Raw genomic sequence first — 20,910 nt, forward strand, 5'->3', positions numbered from 1 at the left:
TGCTTGGTAAGGCAATCTATTGGTCAGACAGGGTGGTTAGGGATATGAACAAACCCCAAACTTGAGGCACAACATTTGTGCTTTGGATATGAAAGCTGCTTCAAATTGTGAGGCTTATTGTGTAGAGGTATGTTATTACATATCCAAGCGATCAATAATGATGTTTATTTATTTATTTTTTCCAACCTGGTCTCATAGAATCACATTAATATTACAAAATGTTTTGCTAAATGGGTTTACTTGTTTTGGTGTACATATTGTGGTGGTTTCCTGATGACATAAACACAAGTTGCTTCAAGGAAAATTACTTGCAGTCAAATTGCTGATTACCAGTTCTTGCAGTAAACACTTTTTGCTCCATTTCTCACACAATGCTGTCTTATGACAAAAAAAACTGAGAGTTTTTTAACCAAAAATGTCATAGAAGTATCAAAAAAATCATGTGGTTGCTTCAGTAATTGAATTTTTCACCGCATATCTGCTTTTTTGACACTATCAGTTATAGTTTTAGGTTTAATGGTTAGGGTAGGGATGTTTTAATGATTTAAAACTCGCTAGAGAATTAACCTTGAAAACCTCATCTCTTTGGGAGAACATTTAACTCTCTTTTAGCGCTCCTCAGTGGACATTTCACCTAAAAACGGCAGCAATGAGTGTAATTAACCACATAATTTAATTTTTATTTAATTAGCATTTTTCTTTGCCATAGTCATGTACTGTAATTCTCATGAGATCATGCTGGTTTTTGCTTCAAAAAGGGCTGTACACATGTCTAGGCATCAAAACATCCAAACTGATATCACAGTAAAATCGGAAACAAAAATTTGACTTTTCACTAGCTCAAATCGTGTCTACCAAAATTCAAAACACTGCCCCCAGTTTGAGCATGTGTGAGCTTCAGAAATGTCTACAGAGAGGCACCAAAAGTGAACTATTATCAGCTGTACAGGATGTAATACAGCAAGGTGGAATTTAGTTTAATTTAGTAGGATAATGGAACTTTTAGAAACAACATTCTGACTTCCCGTGTAATCATGTTGAAATGTCATATAGATTTGAATTTGGGCTCTTTTTAATTGGAACAGAGTGCAACTGTTTAGTAACCACTCCGAACATATTAGCAATTGCCTAGCAAGACCCTAGCTAACACCCTAGCACCACTCTACAAACAACTCAGGTCATCCTTGCAATGGATTAAGAAATACTGGGTACATTATCAGGTGAACTCCAACATTGTGACAGTGAGTTTTGCAAGGGGAAGCACCACTCTAGTGTAATTCCTTTCTTGGCACTATTGTTACCAAGGTAAATTTTTGTTGATCATTTATTCAGCCTTTACATTCAATGCTATCTTTACTTTAACACATAAAAAATGTGTTTCGTTTATGTTGCAGAGCTACCACTTCCACCAACTTTAATGCTTTTCTGCTGCAGAAAGATATGGTCTAGGCATGGTGCCAAGGACCATCTCTAAGGCACTTTGTGGCACACTCAGTCTTACAGAGTGGAAACAACACAAGGGGCTTGCTAGCTGCAGCGAAACAGTGAGAATAGATGCACTCTGATGGCTTTGTGAATGAAGAGCCCTAGTCTTCGGCCAGGGCACGTAGCCAAGCTGCCCTAAGCTCTGCCTCATTGACTCACACTGGGAAGAGAACATGCATAATGTTCAAGCCCCATCTCTTTACTTTACGCTGTCTCCCTCTCCCTCCCTCGCCCATCCAAACACTGTGGTGTTGCATAGTTTTGGCATCAAACCAGAGCACAGCACTACCGGATTATGTGCATGTGGTATAAAAAGGACAAACAAATGATAATGGCATGTGCCTCCATTGGCAATCAGACCTGCTGTTTGTGTGACTTTGGGAAATGAATAATTCATCTGTTTTTCCAGGTGGCAAGCTGTGGTGGGCAGATGAGGATCTGACTCAGTTGGGAACGGTTGCCAAACAGGATGGTCGTAACCCAGCAGTGCTGCGCAATAAGACCAGTGGAGTGGTACACATGAAGGTGTATGACAGAGATGGGCAGAAAGGTGGGGCGCCTTACAGTCAAAGTTAATGCATAATTCAATTGGCAAATGGCCTTTGAAAAGCATCGACTGAAGTTCAGCATTAGGGATGTTTGGTTCGATCTTGTTTAAGAAATATTGATAACTCCAATTCTACAGAAATGTTGTATCAAGAAGATTGATCCTTACATGCATGTATCGATCTTAAATGTTTTTTGTTTTGTAATGCAAACCTTTTTTTATATTATTTATTTTTTATCATGAAAATTAAGTGATAGTTTACCCCAAAAAAAGTTATTGGTGAGAAAGGCTGTCATTCTGCCTAACATCTATTTTGAAGAAGAAAAAAAAAAAACATTCCATTATTAGATGTATCAGTATTGGTATCAATATTGGCCTTGAAAATTAGTGGTATCAAAATTCAGCTATTTTGTTTCTTTTTTTGATTTGATGTTTAAATGACGGTTTTAGAATTTGGATACATTTTTAGCACTTTACTATGTTTTTTATTTTTTATTTGTAAATTGGACGGGCTTAGTGAGTCAGCTTATATTGTTTTCTGTTCACTTCAACTTATACAACATATTTTCCACAATTTCACATGGTTATCTTCATTGCCCCTAAGTAGAGATATATTCAGATATTGGTTTTCCAATTTGTGAGTTATTCTTCAAATAATTCAAACTAATGGCAGGTCCATTAACAGCATTGCTGTGGATCCCACTAAGCTGTCGACTTGAATAAGCAATGACCATTAAACAGGCTCAAATGTAAATCTATCCAGTCTTCAAATTGCTCCGGACGCAATTAGCCTCTCTATTCATAATACGGACCTGTCTTATTACTGTCGTAGATGTGCAAGCTGAGCTTTCCCTGAGAGCATGCACTAATACACTAATACTACAATTTAGATGGGAAAAAGAATTCCATGAGTTCCAGGAACAATCTGAAGTCATTTTGACTTCACAGCAACACTCAAACTGTCAATTGAGGAGAGATATATTGAATGCACATCCATATTATTATGGTTGAACACATTAGTGAATTGCTTTCAAATAAAGGCACATGTGACATAGCAGTCTCCAATGTAGTGTCCCTGGCAACCCATGGGTGTATATATAATAAAAAAAATAAATAAACAGCTGAGAGTGCTACAGTCTTATTAGGTTAATGTCTTTGAAAAAGTGTAAACTGGCTCTGTGACACCATCAAAATATTGTTTATTGAGCATCCCGCCCAGCTTGACAAAGCAACAGGTTTAACCTTTTAAGCTTTCTATTTAACTGACCAATGGAAGGAGGGGGTAGGGTTCAGGAAATATATTTGACATATTTGTAACCTGTAATTCCACTGATGACACTAGTGGTGCAGAAATCACTGACAAAACCATTTTCTCATAATTACTAATTATCTTGCAACATTGGTTAATGTTTTAGAGAGAAAGAAGCCCCACAATTGACCCAACAGTTAGCCTCACAAATATCAAAACTGATTTTCATTCATCAACATGTCCTATCATTCTTTTGCATTCTCTCTCAGGTAGGAATGCCTGTCAGTTAAACAATGGTGGTTGTACACAGCTCTGTCTGCCCACTTCTGAAAACACTCGCACATGTGCCTGCACCATTGGCTACAACCTGCGCAGTGACCGTCTCTCCTGTGAAGGTATGCAACTGCCAGGGACAATGTGTTTTGTTACTGTAATGTAAAGTTGATATGTTCACTTCTAACACCATGTACTAGCTAGATGTAATGCAATAAGATTCCAGTGACTAGAAATTTGTCTGTCCACACTAAATACAAAACTGCTGCACAAAAAAGTGCTGTATCTCGATGCTTGTCACAATTATCAGTCTCTGCTCACTGAAATTCAACCGACTGTCCCAAGTGGCCAATTCTGGAAGTGTTTTTGCACGGTCAGTGGAGTAAAAATTTTATTTTACAGTGTAAATGCAACCTCAGAATCACGCTCACCATTGTTTATATAAATGCAATTTCTTCCTGGTTTCCATAGGAACAGAACCAGTGTCTCGGTAGCATTAAAGAGAAAGGTGAACATACTTTTGTCAATGCAAAAATGTCTGATGTGGGATTGCACTTTTCAGTAATTTGGCACAATTAGGTTGATATCTGTTACATGAACATTCAGTAGCAACTAGTCAATTTCCCATGTGATCATGTTGTGTTGCTGGTTAGTACACTGTGTTAGAACTTATCACTGAGAAAATGCTTATTTGACTCCAACCCTAAAAACAATACATTTTGCTTTTCCGATACAGTACATGTTTATTTGTGTTACGTAAAAGATGGAAGGTATCAAAAGAAAATGTACAGTTCTTATGACCTCCATCTAACATCTCTTGCTTGCTGTTGTCCATCACAGGCTTGAGTTCTTTTCTGATGTACTCTTTTCATGAGGGGATACGTGGAATCGCTCTTGATCACAGTGACCACACAGAGACACTGATGCCCATCAGTGGCACTTTGTTTGCCGTTGGTGTGGACTTTCATGCAGGTACATACACTGCATTTCCAGTGTCTCAGTCTTTGCTGTATCCCCCTTTCTCATGTGTATAGAACCTCTATTCATGATCTGCTGTATGTTTACAACATTGAAAAGGGATGCACCACTCTTTCTGCATTACATTTTTTTTATGTTGTTTGCTGTCCAATCTGCAGTCTCATTTTAGCTGCACAGTCTGTTAACTGATTAAAAGGGACTTGGAAATTGATGCCAACAGCAACACTGATACGTTTTGCCTTGATGTATATCTTGGCTAGAGCCATAAGAGACATAAAGCAGGATAATAGAGAATCTAGCAAATGGAGGTACTGTAGATCCTTCATCCCCACTACAATGGCATCCAGGGATTTTGCCTTACGATGCATTATTCATTCTCTGAAAGAGGTTAATTTGACAGCAGTATTATCCACCCTGTTTGGGGGAGCATTTTGCAGAGACAAATGGCATAAATAAAGTCAAAGTCGAGGGCAGGCCACATGTGATATTGCCAAAATATTATTGTAACAGTGTTTACAGTTAGGCGAAAGGAGGAAACGGGAGACAGCGAAACTAACTCAAATGGTATGTTTGTTTTAAACTCAAAATGTACACTTTTTGACATCCAATAATTATTTTTGCAACAAAGCCACGTCCGTGATTTGCGACAGTAAGAGTTGGTCTCCGTAAGTGACTGGGGTGCCACAAGCTGCTTTTAAGTTCACCTCCGGCCTGAACTCCTCCCTCTCTGGTACCACTGTCGCCAAAGCCAAGGGACCACCTCCCTCCACGGTTTTAAGACATTGAGATGGTATATCTGATGTGCTCCTCCCCTATCCATGCCTTTAACCTCATAATCGACTTCCCCGACTCCCTCTGTGACTTCAAAGAATATGCATGCTTTTCATTGAACACAATCAAAAACATGCTTTTCAGCAGAAAAAGATCAGTACAGTCTCTTCGGCTTGTGTCTTTTAGCTCTCTCTCTGCTCACTGGCATCTGGCTCGCTCTTAAAGCCCTTCTCCACTCTCACTGCAATGAAAAACCGCTGTTAGAGACAATCATTGCCAGGTGATGATCCTTACCATTCTCATCTCCTGATCTCGCTCTCCATTCACAAGCCAGTGCTCAACCACACCCCACCACAACAATTATTCTAACAATCAATAATTTAAGACTTATTTCCATAATGAGACATTTCCATAAAAATTTCAAATGTAAACATACTGTATAAGCATGTGCTCTTACAATAGTCATTCAGATGTGGTTTGACCATTACCTCTCCCATAAACAAAAGAAGAAGAAAAAAACTTTGAGCTGATGCAAAGGATGAAGTAGGCTATACTTTCCTCATAAATATATATAGAAAAGGCCACGGCTGGCACGGCCTGCTCCCATGCTAGTTACATCTATCCCCCTCGCCCCCCAAACCCCCAAGGGATGTGGGGAACTAGTTGACGTCTTTTGGGGTGTTGGGGGAGGCTACGTGCAGACCGGTGCACCAGCTATTACGCACACTGCTGCTTGCTTGCACCTGCATCAGCAGTTCACGTAACAGTTTAGTAGTTGTGGCATTTCATATAGGGACCCATAGTGCAACTGTAAAAACTGCATCGGCAGTTCACGTAACAGAGTTTAGTAGTTGTGGCATGTCATATAAGGACCCCTCGTGCACAGGTTTCAAACTCAAGGCCTGCGGGCCAAACTGGCCCACCACCTTATTTCATGTGGCCTGTGATCTGATTTCTAAAATGTATGATGGAAGGTAAATGGAACGTCTCACTGACCAATCAGTTTGCTCTTTTCATAAATTTATTTGTGATAACACTATTTATTTAATGCCTAAATAAACCTAAATATCTGAAATTGTTTATTTAATATGAAATTTATTTATTCAACTTTTCACTCAAATTGCTATGCTCATAATATAATTTATTTTTGTATTAATGTATTATCTATTATTATCTATTAATATTTTTATGAATATAATGAATTATGAATATAATAATAGATATAGCTGCAAACAGCCATTACGGGGCCAAGCACCAACATGGCAATCATTGCTCAACACTAAACACACCCCAAAGCTCTAACAGAGCAAGCACAGATTACATTGCCCCAGGATGGATTTGAACCCATGGCTTTCCATTCTAAAGTTCAGTATGCTTTCCACTACACTACACCGTGTAGAGTGAGATTCTATAATCTCTGGTTTGAGCCTGTTTCGTCCCATTTATTGTCAGGTACAAACAGGTAAGTGTATGGGGCAGCTTACAGTGCCTTTCCCTCCGTGAGGCGAAGACATGCGCTTTCTTCTCCAATGAGAGTTCACTAGTCTGTGGACCCTGGATGTCCTTCCTCCCTAGCTATGTGGCTGGCAAATTTGGCAGAGGAATCCCTAGCAGGACCCAGTACGTTTGCTAGCATGCCCTGTACTGTGTTAGCTGCTCCACAGGCGCCGGTTACCTCCAAAAGCCCCCTGTGATGTATTTTCCGTGGTACGGTCCTCCTATCGGTAGACCCGTGGCTCCCTTGGGCAGAGCCATCTCTGCCCCTGGTCGCTGTGTTTGTAGAGCTCCTCCCCTTAGGGCAGAACCTACCTCCGCGCCTCTTCCATGTGCGGCTGGTGAGACCACATGACGTGCTTGCCATATGTTAACCTCCCCTTCGGGCAGGATGTTTCCTCTGCGGCGTCTTTTCCCCTGAAAGAATAGGAAAGGAAAAGAACACCTTCCCCGGTGCGAATAATAGCGTTAGTTGGCCCCAGACGAATCTAATAATCTGTGGAGAGATAAAATATATATAGAAAAGGCCACGGCTGGCACGGCCTGCTCCCATGCTAGTTACGTCTATCCCCCTCGCCCCCCAAACCCCCAAGGGATGTGGGGAACTAGTTGACGTCTTTTGGGGTGTTGGGGGAGGCTACGTGCAGACCGGTGCACCAGCTATTACGCACACTGCTGCTTGCTTGCACCTGCATCAGCAGTTCACGTAACACAGTTTAGTATTTGTGGCATTTCATATAGGGACCCATAGTGCAACTGTAAAAACTGCATCGGCAGTTCACGTAACACAGTTTAGTATTTGTGGCATTTCATATAGGGACCCATAGTGCAACTGTAAAAACTGCATCGGCAGTTCACGTAACACAGTTTAGTAGTTGTGGCATGTCATATGAGGACCCCTCGTGCACAGGTTTCAAACTCAAGGCCTGCGGGCCAAACTGGCCCACCACCTTATTTCATGTGGCCTGTGATCTGATTTCTAAAATGTATGATGGAAGGTAAATGGAACGTCTCACTGACCAATCAGTTTGCTCTTTCTCCATGAATATTAATGAGCCTTCCCCTGGAGCACATTTTACTCTCTCCAAAAGTGGAACAAAACAGCACTACCCAGAACAACTTCAGGTCTGGCCAAGCGGCATGAGCACAGAGAAGGTGCGTTCATTCGCCTACCACTCTTAACCATATAGTGCACATCATTATCAAGAGTGCTAACTGCTGTGTGGATCAATGGAGAAAAATGCAAAGAGGTGCGTGAGCACAGGGCAGATGCATTTTTCTCGGACTGCAACATGCCCTGCAGACCATTAGAAACAGCATTTGTGTCAAGTGTTGTAAGGATAACAAACCACATTTGAATTCTAAAGCAAAACTTCAAATATATCATTGATTAAACTACTTTTAAACCATGTTTAACAGCCCAGCTATTATAAACGGCAACGACAGAGAAATCATGAAAAAAAAAAAAAACAGAGCACACATGAATCTTCATGAAGAATTTTCACTCCACATACACATCATATAACTTACAAACATTTACCATGGATTAACTGTAAAAACACTAACAGTATTAATTATGGTATTTTGCCAGTAATAGTTTCTAAATGTATTTAGATTACTGTTCTTTTTTACTGTTCTCCCATTATTTTCATAATTATTATGAACCAAGCTATCAGTTGTAAAATCTGGTCTCTATAATAATGCTGAATGATTGTAGGAAAATGTAACTGGGTTTGTTTGCTTTCATAAATTCTAAGAGATGACTGTACTTTAATAAGTAGGAGCCTAATGAAAGACATCTATAGAGGAGACCCATTTTAGTTGCTCTGTGAAAATATTTTAATTTAGCCCTATAAAGATTAGGCATTCATTTTCTCACAGATGTTACTGTAAATATAATACTGTACATATACATTCCAACCTCAAATTCAATGCTTTATTAACAAATGTGCATTTTAAATGCACAAAATATGCAATGTTATTGGATATTGCATGGTTGCTACCAACTCCGATTTTCAACCGGCCCTTTGAGGGCATATATAATGCTGAAGTGAACCGGGCTGAAAGTGAGATTGACACCCCTGCCCTATTGTCACTACATCGACACAAGTCGAGTGAGTGACAGAAGGGGAACGTCTCTGTTACTGTCATAACCTCTGTTCCCTGATGGAGGGAATGAGACGTTGTGTCCCTCTTGCCACAATGCTGTACTACCTGCTGAAATGTCCTGGACCCTGTCTCGGCTCCTCAGCACAAAACCTGAATGAGTGGTTGCGAGCCAGCTCCTTTTGTACCTATATGTCCGGGGGAGTGGCATGCAAATTCCACTCGCGAATTCTCATTGACTTTTTCTCAAAGTGTGTTTGGGGGTCCCAAGGGCGACCGCTAGTGTCAGTACATCGACACAACATCATGTTCCCTCCATCAGTGAACCGAGGTTACGACAGTAACCGAGACGACTTCAGTAGAATGTTTAATTATAATTTCTTTACAGATTTAAACTGCTGAGCATGACTTTTATCATAAAAGATAACAATAATAGCCTAATAATACCAATTTAGAGTTTCAATAATGCTCTTTCGTCATTGTAAAGCATATTTTTCATGAGTTGAGTCAACGGCAGCGTCAAGTGCCGCATTGCCCTCCACATGGCAAACGTTGCAGAAAGCATCACGGATTCTACGAGTCTGTCACGCAAAAAGTGGGAGAAGTGCACAATAAACATTGAAAAAATTATTTGGAAGAGAGAAAAAAATGGCTGTTGCTTTGATTGCAGAAAATAATAAAAGAACTAATTTATGTTTAGGTCTTAGTGTTTTCTTTGGTGAATTTAAATTAGTTCAATAACTGGGGTCTTTGACTCTCTGATACTCCGAAACGATTAAGGTAAGCCCCTTACAAAAGTGACCGATTATAGTTTCAAAAGGGTGGATTTTGCCAAAAGTTGAGGAGTTTGCATCCCTGAAATAATTTTTTTCTTTTCTATTTATGCATTTATTTATTTTGTGGAATTTGATTTTCCATGGCACACTTGCCAATCTTTCACGGCACACTAGTGTGCCAGGGCCCACTTATTACATGGCAACTTGCCAAATAAATTAAGAAATGGACATACAATATTGATTTTAGCTTATATTATTTGAGTATATGTGAAGGAGTCAGCACATTGTAAGAAACTGGTTGTCGCAGACAACAGTCACATATAAACAGTACTGTGCAAAACATTTAGGCAGTTGTGAATCATATTTTATAGTGAAAATGTTTTCAAAAATAGTGCCATGATTCCTTTTTATTTTTCAATTAACGTCATACAAAGTGCAGTAAACACAAAAAAAAAGAAAAGATATTTGTGATTAAATCGAAACTAAATTGATGTTTGGTGTGACCACCCTGTACCTTGAAAAATAGGACCAATTCTCCTAGGGAGACTTGTGCACAACTTTTCAAGGTTGTTGGCATACAGGTTTTATCAAGCATCTTGGAGAACTTGCCACAGTTCTATGTATTTAGGCTGTTTCTTTTGTCTCTTCATGTCCCAGACTGACTCAATGATGTTGAGATCTTGGCTCTGTGTGCGGCCATACCATCTGTTGCAGGACTCCTTGTTTTTTTGTATTCTATTCTATGTGCAAGAGGAATGTTTGGAAATCAGACATGTACATTTCCTGTTCACACGCTAAAGCAGAAGATATTAAATAACCATCTTAAAAAAATGTTTTTGTAAATCTAATGTGCCCAAGACTTTTGCACAGTATGCTACTCTTATTAAGTGATTTTTAAACAAAAATATTTGACTGCAGAATGCCACCTGTGTCCAATTAGAATTGAGCATACAGAGAGCTGTTTAAGCTTTGTGACTATAAGCTTTGTTCTTCATGAAATATGCCCTCCTTCATACAGGCAATGATACAATTTACTGGACAGACATGGGTTTAAACCGCATCTCCAGAGCCAAAAGAGATCAGACGTGGAGGGAGGACGTTATCACCACTGGCATCAACAGAGTGGAGGGCATTGCAGTCGATTGGATTGCTGGTTAGACACAAACATCATTGAATTTTATTTTTATAAATGTTATGGATCAGTACACATGATGTCAAATCAATTAAATCTCTTTACAAACAAAAAATTCCTTTTGAAACAGGACATTTGTTTGGAACATTTCAAGGTTGTTGTTTTTTAAGCTTCAGTTATGATACTGACATGATTTGCTGCTTGTTAGCAGGGTCGATACTAAGATGTGATCTTTGGGAGGGTGTTTATATATTTAAGTTGGCAAGTGGTTGTCTAATTATCCGAATGGGGTGTCTTAAGTTTCTGGTGAGCAGAAACACTTGATTGAGCACTTGATTGGACGGACATCTCTGTAGTGCAACACAAGTCATCAATATTTTTGTTCTGTTTTGCCAGAAGAAAAATACTTCGACTTAATTAAATACTTGTTTGCTAAAAGTGACTGTTGTCAATGTTTAGGACTACACTAGCATATAGATGACCTCAAAGCTAACACACATAAACTAACCATCACAAAACACTATTTTAATTGCATGGTTATGATTTAAATGCAAATTATTTATTTTATCAGGTAACCTTTACTGGACAGACCATGGCCTCAACCTCATTGAAATTGCTCGTCTAAATGGTCTCTACCGGTCAGTGGTAATATCAGAGGGGCTGGATCAACCTAGAGCCATTGCTGTACATCCACAGAGAGGGTATGTCAAAGAGAAGCCTCTTGAGATCCATTTGAACCTTGTCTGTCCTTCGTACTAAATATAGATTCTTGCAAAGATTGGTGGTTTTGAAATTACTGAGAAACTTTCTCGGAACTGCACACATACATTAGTTTAGATAATACAATGAGCTCTAACAAGATAAATGGAAATGTAGTATAATGCTTTGAAGGTCAAATACATTTTGTTATCCGACTGAAGCTGTTTTACAGACAAATATGGCTTTTAAAATGTTGTTGCGTCCACTAATGAGCCAAATTAAGAATTTAAAACTAGCAGATCTGCATCTCCATTTAACCACAGACCCATTTTGTAGTCTCCCATAATGGGATTTTTTTTGTAAATGGGGTCAAACATTAGTCAATTCCTGACAGTTTTCTGACTGCATTTGCCTTGAATTTGATGTTTACATCCTGGAATCGGAATTACACATTAAGAAGACCCAGTAGCAATATGAGCTTTATTCAATCTGCTGACAGCAGACAGCATCAGGAGGATGTATCCTTTAAATCCCAGACATCCAAAAGCAGCCTCCTTCAAATTTAAGCCTTGGGTTATAAAAGCTGTCTTTTTCTTTTCAGTTGAGGCAAACTTTGAATGTTTCCTTGGTAGTGTTACAATAGTTGTATACTAAGAAAAATAGACCTTGGCATGGTTTAAAGAAATCATTCACACAAAATAAAAATCCTGTCACTATTTACTCACCCCTATGTCGTTCCAAGCCCATATTCTGCTATATTTATTTTCCTTTGGAACACACACATTTATTTTACATTTTGTTTTCCATACTTTTGTCTTCCGTAAAGATTTTCCGTACAGCAACTGCTCATAGTCACCATAGGCTGTCAAGCTCCAATAAGGACAAGAAGCACCATAAAGTATTATAAGTAGTCCATATGACCTGTGCACTTTATGAAGAAAATGGAACGACAAAGGGTGGTGAGTAAATAATGACAGCATTATTTTCCTTTAAGTAAAGTAATCTAAATCTGATATTTTCTAATTAACAGTTACTTATTCTGGACTGAGTGGGGGAAAAATCCTTGCATAGGTCGTGCACGGCTGGATGGTTCAGACCAGGTGACAATGGTCAGTTCCGGCATCGCCTGGCCAAACGGAATCACCATCGACTATGAGGTAGGGTGAGGTGACTGCCTTTCCTGGTCTTCTGCTGACTCTAAGCAGTCACTCTACATGCCATCTCTCCTCTTCTGATGCTGATAAAATGGACCTGCTCAAAGAAAGAGGCACTGACGTGCATTTTCAAATTGCTTTCTAGGAAAATAGATTATACTGGTGCGACGCCCGCACTGACAAAATAGAGAGGATCAACCTTGAAACCGGGGAGGGCCGAGAGATTGTACTGTCAGCCACCAATGTGGACTTGTTCTCCGTAGCTGTGTTCGGAGCTTACATCTACTGGTCTGACAGGTAATTTATTATTTTACTAAGTGCTACACTCTCCAAAGTGGCCCACGGAGCCAGCTGCTCCAGTCTCAAAGGATTAACCCCTTCTGAGCAAGGTTATTATGGACCATGCCATATGGTTCTGTCATCTCCTCTGAAGACTCAGATGGCCGTATTTAAATAAGGTGTACTGCAATTCATTGCCAAGGTGACGGTTCCTCTACTTTGCAACTAAAGCAGCTTTTCTGTGTATTTGAGTCTTGCTGGTTTTAATTAGATAACTGCCACGATTACGCTGATGTCAGACTCTCTCATTGTGTTGTCTGTGGCAGAGCCCACGCCAACGGATCTATTCGCCGTGGATTCAAGAGTGACGCTACTGATGCCATTACAATGAGAAGTGGTCTAGGAGTCAACCTGAAGGATGTGAAAGTGTTTAACAGAGGCCGGGAGAAAGGTTGAGGTTTCAATTTAATGAGTTTATTATTTCATGATACATATGTTTTATGCGAACTAGGGATGCACAATATAGTGTGACTATATTGGTGAACATCCAATATACGTCTTCTTTTTTTTATCGATATCAGTCAAAATTGCATATTTATCAGGCGATGTTAGATATGTAACAATGAACTTGCTTTAGACTTTTCAATATTCAATACTGCCAATGTTATCTGACGCTAATTTTTAGTGGTAACTTGAAGAATGCTTTAAAGCACTGCTCCTTTAAGAGCACACCAAATTTTCACTTTCAAGAGTAATTTGCTGTGTTAATGTAACCATAGCAGAGTGTCTTCATGTGCGGCGTGAAACTGAATTAGGTGCAAACTGTAAGTTAAATGTTTCATTTTCACCTAGGGGTGTACTCACTTTTGTTGCCAGCGGTTTAGACATTAATGGCTGTGTGCTGATTTATTTTGAGGGGACAGCAAATTTACTCTGTTATACAAGCTGTACACTCACTACTTTACATTGTAGCAAAGTGTCATTTCTTCAGTGTTGTCACATGAAAAGATATAATCAAATATTTACAAAAATGTGAGGGGTGGACTCACTTCTGTGAGATACTGTATACATATATATATATATACTATAATGTAATATTTTCCATTTATTCATTAAAATTCTGACAAAACATGTAATTATCAGCTTGTCACTATCAACCAGAATTTCAATATTGTGCATCCCTAATTTGAACAATATTGATGTTATTAAACACAGAAACAAGATTTGTTTCTGTTTATTAGGGTAATTGACCTTGTTAACAGTTTTCACAAACCGTTGAATTTGGAGTTCAAATTCTTGGAGTTCAAATTTGCATGACAATATCTCAGTATCAGTGTATGTTTTTGTATAATTGTCCTGCAGGCAGTAACCCTTGTGCCAGGAGTAATGGGGGCTGTCAGCAGCTTTGTTTTCACCTGGGCAGTGGAAGAAGGACCTGTTCTTGTGCTCATGGGTACTTAGCTGAAGATGGTTTTGCTTGCCAAAGATATGAGGGCTATCTTCTGTACTCTGAGAGGACCATCTTGAAAAGCATCCACCTATCAGATGAGAGTGATCTCAACTCTCCCCTCCAACCTTTCGAGAATCCGGACTATTTCAAGAATGTCATCGCGTTGGCCTTCGATTATCAGCAGGAGACCACACACCACAACCGCATATTCTTCAGCGACATACATTATGGGAATATTCAGATGATCAATGATGATTGGTCGGGAAGACAAGTTGTAGTTGATAGTAAGTGAAGCTGTATTTATTCTCTTCTTTGTGGTAAGTGCTTTCATACATCAATGGCTTTAAATGAGGTGCGTTTGAAAAACTATTTCTTACTATTTTGGTGCTTGTTTTGGCCTTTTAATGATATTTCTCTGTCATAAATGTTATCCAAAGATGCTTGCTGCTACAAATTTGGACATTTGTTTTCAGGCCTATCATCATCCTGATGCAAACTCATTGCAGTGACCCATATGTTAAATGTTCAACCGCTAGAACCATTCCAGCCTCTTAGCAGTCTTTTTTTGAAAGGCCATTTGTTGGAAACCTTGAGTAACAACACCTGTGATGTAGAGCAAGGGTTCGATGCATCCAACATCTAGTAAAAGTGTTATGATAGCTACCTCCATTTTTCTTCAGCTAAATTGGCCGAATTTAACTGTCAAAAAACATGTTTAAATCACAGCATCTTGCCTTATGTCCCCACCATTGATGGATTAAAAGCGCTTGTTTCATTTCCGTCATCCTCAAACTGTAACAGTAATAGGAATGGAAGAGGGCTGATATTTTTCAAGATCCTGCCGTCACAGTTGTTGGACATTTCAGAATATGGTTATTGATTTCTCTGTGTACATGATATACACCAGAGATTTCAGTAGGAATCGATATCCATGTCTGATGGTGGCCCACAATGAAAACCTAATACACCTAATGACTGTGTATTATCCATTTACGATGTAATGAGTCAATCATGGCACTTTTTTGCATCCGACAAATCATGCACTACAGCTTGACAGAACATATTTACATATGTTCCAACTTAAAGGGATATCTTGGGCAAAAATGAATATTATGTCATCATTTACTCACCCTCATGTTGTTCCAACCTTGAATGGCTTTCCTTTCTTCCATGGAACACAAAAGGAGATGTTAGACAGAATGACAGCTTTAGTCACTGTATTGGATCTTTAAATGTAAAGAAGATGCAAGGATAGCGAATGGTTTGAGTGTAAAATGATGCCTAAAATCTTCTTTTGCTTTCATGAAGGTTAGAAAATCATACAGGTTTGCGGGGAAAAAGAAAAATATTTAATATTCAATATCAATATTTACATTATATGTTCAAGATTCAATATCAAAACTGACATTATTTAAAGGTGCAATTGTCAAATAATGGGCACACTTCAATGACGTACATTAAATACACAACAAATATTATTTAATGGATTCTCTCTTATTGCTATTATCACATCATCAGTAGAGTTTAGGTGGCACATTAAAATGTAGCTTTTTGTGGAAAAGATTCCCTGAATGCCTTTTCAGTGCTCAGTAGCCCAGCCTATTTCATTTTGCAAAGGTTAATCAGAAACAGATATACTGTATTTGGAAGTCTTCTTTGCTGGATAATTATTGCTTAAAAATACTTGCTCTCTGAATTCTCTATTAACTAAACTCAGCGCCTCTCAAGGTTTAGAACTCTTTTTCCTTTTTTAGTTTTACCTAATTTGTCTATTTTAACTGATTGATTCGGACTGTTCTGATTGATCCTTATCATTGTTTAGCATATGTAACAAAAGTTGATGTTTAGCATTTATAATCACTGCTTTTTTTTGCATGAGTTTCAAAGTCATTTTTTCAAGTTGAGTCATTTTTATTTTTACAGTCCTTTTCATAACACTAATAGTTTCAAAGCTGCTTTACAAAAAATTATGCTGTAACAGAAAATTAAGCAGTGATTTCTGTAATATCTTAAAGTCCTCATTGTGCGGAACTAAGTAAATGTTAATGGCCAGTGTTTAAAGGATTTTGTATTAACTATAAGATTAATAATTAAGTGTCTTTGAAGTCCATGCTGAATTAACTGTGGCAGTGCACATAGATGCATTGTCCTTTGTTTTTTCCTAAAGAAAGCTTTAGTTGGCATTCATTTGTTGTCTATGTATTCCATTTTAAGAGAGTGTAGTCCATAATCTGACAAAAATGATGTAGGCAGCGTTCAGTGAGTAGCCTCACAATCCATCTGGAAGCTTGTGGCAGTTCATTTTGGTGAAGTCGATTCTACGTGTAGTATTAAAATGCTAAATGTCTTCATTTACTCATCTTTATGCTGCTTCAAATGTGTATGGATTTCGTCTGTGGAGTAGAGAAGTAAAAATCTTATTGCACTGTACCTTAGTCTCAGGCCAAGATTAAATAAATAAATTCCCCCGCAGAATGGAATTAAGATGAGTGTGCTTCATTCTTATTGGTTGCTAAATAACTAGCCATTTTGCCAACATATTTCATAAATTAACACATAATGCTGGGAAAGTGTAGAATTTTATGAATGATGAGCATTTCATTTCTTCGTAATTCTATGGAGTACTGTGGGTGCAGATACTGTGCGAGTCTGCATTAATATAATGTTTTCATAGATTTCCACCTCTGTCTTCCCTCCATTTTAACATGAGTACCCCAGCCTACCAAGGCAGAGATATTGATTACAGGTTGAAATGAGCTGGGTCTTTTGATGGCCTCTTCACCACTTGAGCTGCACTCTCTTTTCTAGATGAAAGCCAATCCCAGCCACCTCCAGTACATGCACACTTAGAAATACATACAACCACCTACACTTGCATTCTGTCATTGGGAGAGGGTGAGGACATTAATAATTAATATTTCTCTAATTAAGTCATACATCCCCTGTTAATTACTCCCTGGCCCTTCCAACATTTTCTGCAAAGGCAAGCTGTCAGGCACTTTTTTTATTGTGAATAATTAATTAGTGATGGACTCCTGCAGACCATTCTTTAAATATTCTCTTAGACTTTTTTAAACAGTAGCATTTTCCTAGCTATACAGATTTACAGATTGTACCATGCATTCAAATGGTTGCTAATTCACGATGATGGATTTTTAGACATGAGAGCCAACAGGTTAGCCATTTTATAAAGCTTAGTGAGATGTCACCTTGATTGTAAACAGATTTCTGAATGACTTCACTACATCACTTTGACCTATCATTAAGGCACATGATTTCTCCTACCACTACTACGCAGATGATCTGCAGCTCTACCTATCATTCCAGCCTGATGACCCCATCATCTCATGATAAATATGACAAAATATAGAATTCTGTTATTTTCTAAATGTCTTGAAAATACCATGGAAATCCAGCCTGGTCAAACTATACTCTGTTGTTTTCTGTAGATGTGGGTTCAGTGGAGGGCTTGGCTTATCACCGTGCCTGGGACACAATCTACTGGACGAGCTCCACCACCTCAAGCATCAGCAGACACACAGTCAACCAGAGCCGACAGGGAACCATCACAAGACAAGCCATTGTTACCATGTCTGAGGATGACCATCCCCACATCTTGGCCCTAGATGAATGTCAAAAGTGAGTCAATTTATTTGGTCAGTTGGGTATTTATTTGAACAGACTTTGTCTTACTACTCACTTTGAAGAATCAAGTCAAGTTGCAAAACTAACATTGAGAGTGCTTTTTAGCTGTGTTCAAGAGCCACTGTATCACACAGGAGGTCATGTTTTCACATGTCATATACTTGAATTCAGTTTGTTTTTATATGCAATTACATACTTATTTGCTTGTGTGCAGCTCAAGACATTAAGTAAGGTAAAAGAAACTGTGGTATACTAACAGTATAGCATATCCCTTGTATCCTATTGCTTAATTAATGAGAGAAATGTAATTGAATTGCTAGGCATAATGTGTAGCCTCTTCAGTAGTGACTATATTCCAAATTTAGCACATCGTCAAGCTTATTGATTTTATAAAATGGTTACTTCATTATAGAAACATTAAAGGATAGTTCACCCCAAAAATTACATAATAATTTACATGTTGGTCAAATTTGTATTATTTCCTTTCTTCTGTGTAACACAAAATTATGTATTGGGACGAATGTCCAACCTACACTTCAATGCAAGGAAAGGGCATAAAGCACCATAAAAACATAATGAAAGTAGTCATTTGACATGTGTGCTATATTCCAAATTTTCTGAGGAAAATTGAATCTCATTTTTGTTTGCTTTCAATTCAAAACATTAACAATGCCTTGCTATGTGATCCGTCACATGCGAGAACAAATAACATAAAACCTTGTGCGATGCACCTAAATGTGCATTTTTCGACTTTTTTTGTTATAAGGGAATTATCAGTTTTATAACTACTAATCATTTACAGCATGAGAGATCATTTCTCTTTTCAAGATGGGATGATTCTATTCACAATAGACTAAGCAAAATACTTACTTGATAGATAAATATTTTATGGACACAAAATGTGAAACAAAATAGATTTTTATGTCAGGAGGAAATGTACTGGCTTTTAAAATTGAGAGCAAACTGATTTGTCACACAGGAAAACTGGCCATGTCAATCAGACAAGAAGGAAAACATTTTAATTAGTTTGACCTCTTCAGATGAGGAGGCCATACTGTAAAATTTGTTGCGGACAGAATATTTTCATTTCTGGTCCAGCATATAAGCAACTCTTCAGACGATCTACTTTTCCAAAAGAAGAACATAAATGCACTCATGTAACCCCAGTGCTAGACTGATGAACAGCATTGAGATTCAGCAAGATGTGTTGACCCTGAGTTCGCAGACTACATTAAACCCTCAACCTTGGAGAGAATATGCTTACTTTGTAATCTGGCACTTTTTCAAATGGACTACAGACTGCTGTTAATTAGAATCTAACCTGAAATTATTAATTGGCATAGAATGTCAGCATGTATCACTAATTTTCAATTAGCCCATGGAAGTAGCCTGTGAAAGGAATTTTTATGAGAAGATGTCAAACAGGCCCTGGTGGCCTTCTGTCCACTATTATTTGTGAAATCGATGATATTCTACCATGCCATACAGCGTGTTTTAAAAAATAGACATAGATAGCCTTTTTTTGTGCTGTCTGTAAAATAATTTCTTCTGCTCCATGTATTTTTTAGCCTCATGTTTTGGACCAATTGGAATGAGCAGCGCCCCAGTATCATGCGCTCCACTCTTGATGGGAATAATATAAAAGTTATCATTAGCATGGATGTATTCACTCCAAACGGACTCACTATTGACCACAAAGCAGAGAAGCTATATTTTTCTGATGGCAGCTTGGGCAAAATTGAACGGTGTGAATACGACGGATCCCGCAGACATGTAAGTATGACTATTTTTCTATTCTAAGAGATGCTTTCTGAGAACTTATTCCAAGGGAAAGAATCAGATATGATAAAGATTTATTTTTAGTTTTTTTTGCATGAATAATTTTCCTGACCACATGCAACATCTCTGAGAACTTAATGTAGTGCAGTCCTATAGTATATCATCTAGAGATTTGCAAAACTGCATATGTTTTAAAACTGACTTGTTAGTGGGTTGTCTGAATATCCAGTTGACTAATCACTCTTAAAGGGTTAGTTCACCCAAAAATAAAAATTATCCCATAATTAACTCACCCTCAAGCCATCCTAGGTGTATATGACTTTCTTCTTTCAGCCAAAAACAAACACATTGACACAGAGTTATGTAAAAAAAAATATACTGGCTCTTCCAAGCTTTATAATGGGAGTGAACGGTACCTTAGATTTAGAAGCCCAAAACACTATAATCACTGGCTTCCTCTAACCTCTGTGCTTCCGCGCTTGTCACTTCTCACCGGAGCTTACGCTACTCGACTGTCTCATAAATGTACTGACGGTCCTTATCGGAAGCCAGTGATTATAGTTTATAAAGTTATAAATACGTTTATTTTTCTTACAAAAATGAATCGCTTAACTTCAGAAGACCTTTATTAACCCACTGGAGTTGTATGGATTGCTTTATTGATGGATGAATGCGCTTTTTTGGGCTTCAAAATCTAAGGTGCCATTCACTCCCATTATAAAGCTGGGAAGAGCCAGGATATTTTTTAATATAACTCCTATTGTGTTTGACTGAAGGATGAAAGTCATATAGACCTAGGATGGCTTGAAGGTGAGTTAATTATGGGATACTTTTCATTTTTGGGTGAACTAACCCTTTATGTAACCCCTTCATAATTAGGCTACTTTGGGATTCATTTGTCCACATTCAGACACATATCTTAGGGGACGTTAACATAAGATGTTTTCTTGCGTTGAAAAACAGATAGACGAGTGGAATTGAATGCAGGGTTCCTGAGATTAGTTTTGAAAAAATTATAATTTTTTAGCTATTTTTAGCTTTACATGATATCTAAAAAGTTATGCTCTTGGTGGGATACTCAAACAAAGGCTCA

The 20,910-nt window shown here is 38.3% G+C and overlaps 1 protein-coding gene across 1 annotated transcript in view; it reads left to right on the forward strand.

Moving 5' to 3' along the window:
- LOC127658763 (low-density lipoprotein receptor-related protein 1B-like) overlaps window positions 1-20,910 on the forward strand; it is a 471,292-nt gene that overhangs the window by 337,666 nt on the left and 112,716 nt on the right. Inside the window, exons 32-42 of the mRNA XM_052148252.1 lie at window positions 1,895-2,035; window positions 3,551-3,676; window positions 4,395-4,526; window positions 10,698-10,832; window positions 11,383-11,512; window positions 12,541-12,667; window positions 12,810-12,961; window positions 13,270-13,394; window positions 14,306-14,677; window positions 17,843-18,032; window positions 19,607-19,811. Coding sequence (XP_052004212.1) covers window positions 1,895-2,035; window positions 3,551-3,676; window positions 4,395-4,526; window positions 10,698-10,832; window positions 11,383-11,512; window positions 12,541-12,667; window positions 12,810-12,961; window positions 13,270-13,394; window positions 14,306-14,677; window positions 17,843-18,032; window positions 19,607-19,811 — 1,835 coding nt within the window. The remainder of the gene's footprint in view (window positions 1-1,894; window positions 2,036-3,550; window positions 3,677-4,394; window positions 4,527-10,697; window positions 10,833-11,382; window positions 11,513-12,540; window positions 12,668-12,809; window positions 12,962-13,269; window positions 13,395-14,305; window positions 14,678-17,842; window positions 18,033-19,606; window positions 19,812-20,910) is intronic.

Source organism: Xyrauchen texanus, chromosome 18, assembly GCF_025860055.1.
Source record: "Xyrauchen texanus isolate HMW12.3.18 chromosome 18, RBS_HiC_50CHRs, whole genome shotgun sequence".
Taxonomy (NCBI): Eukaryota; Metazoa; Chordata; class Actinopteri; order Cypriniformes; family Catostomidae; genus Xyrauchen; species Xyrauchen texanus.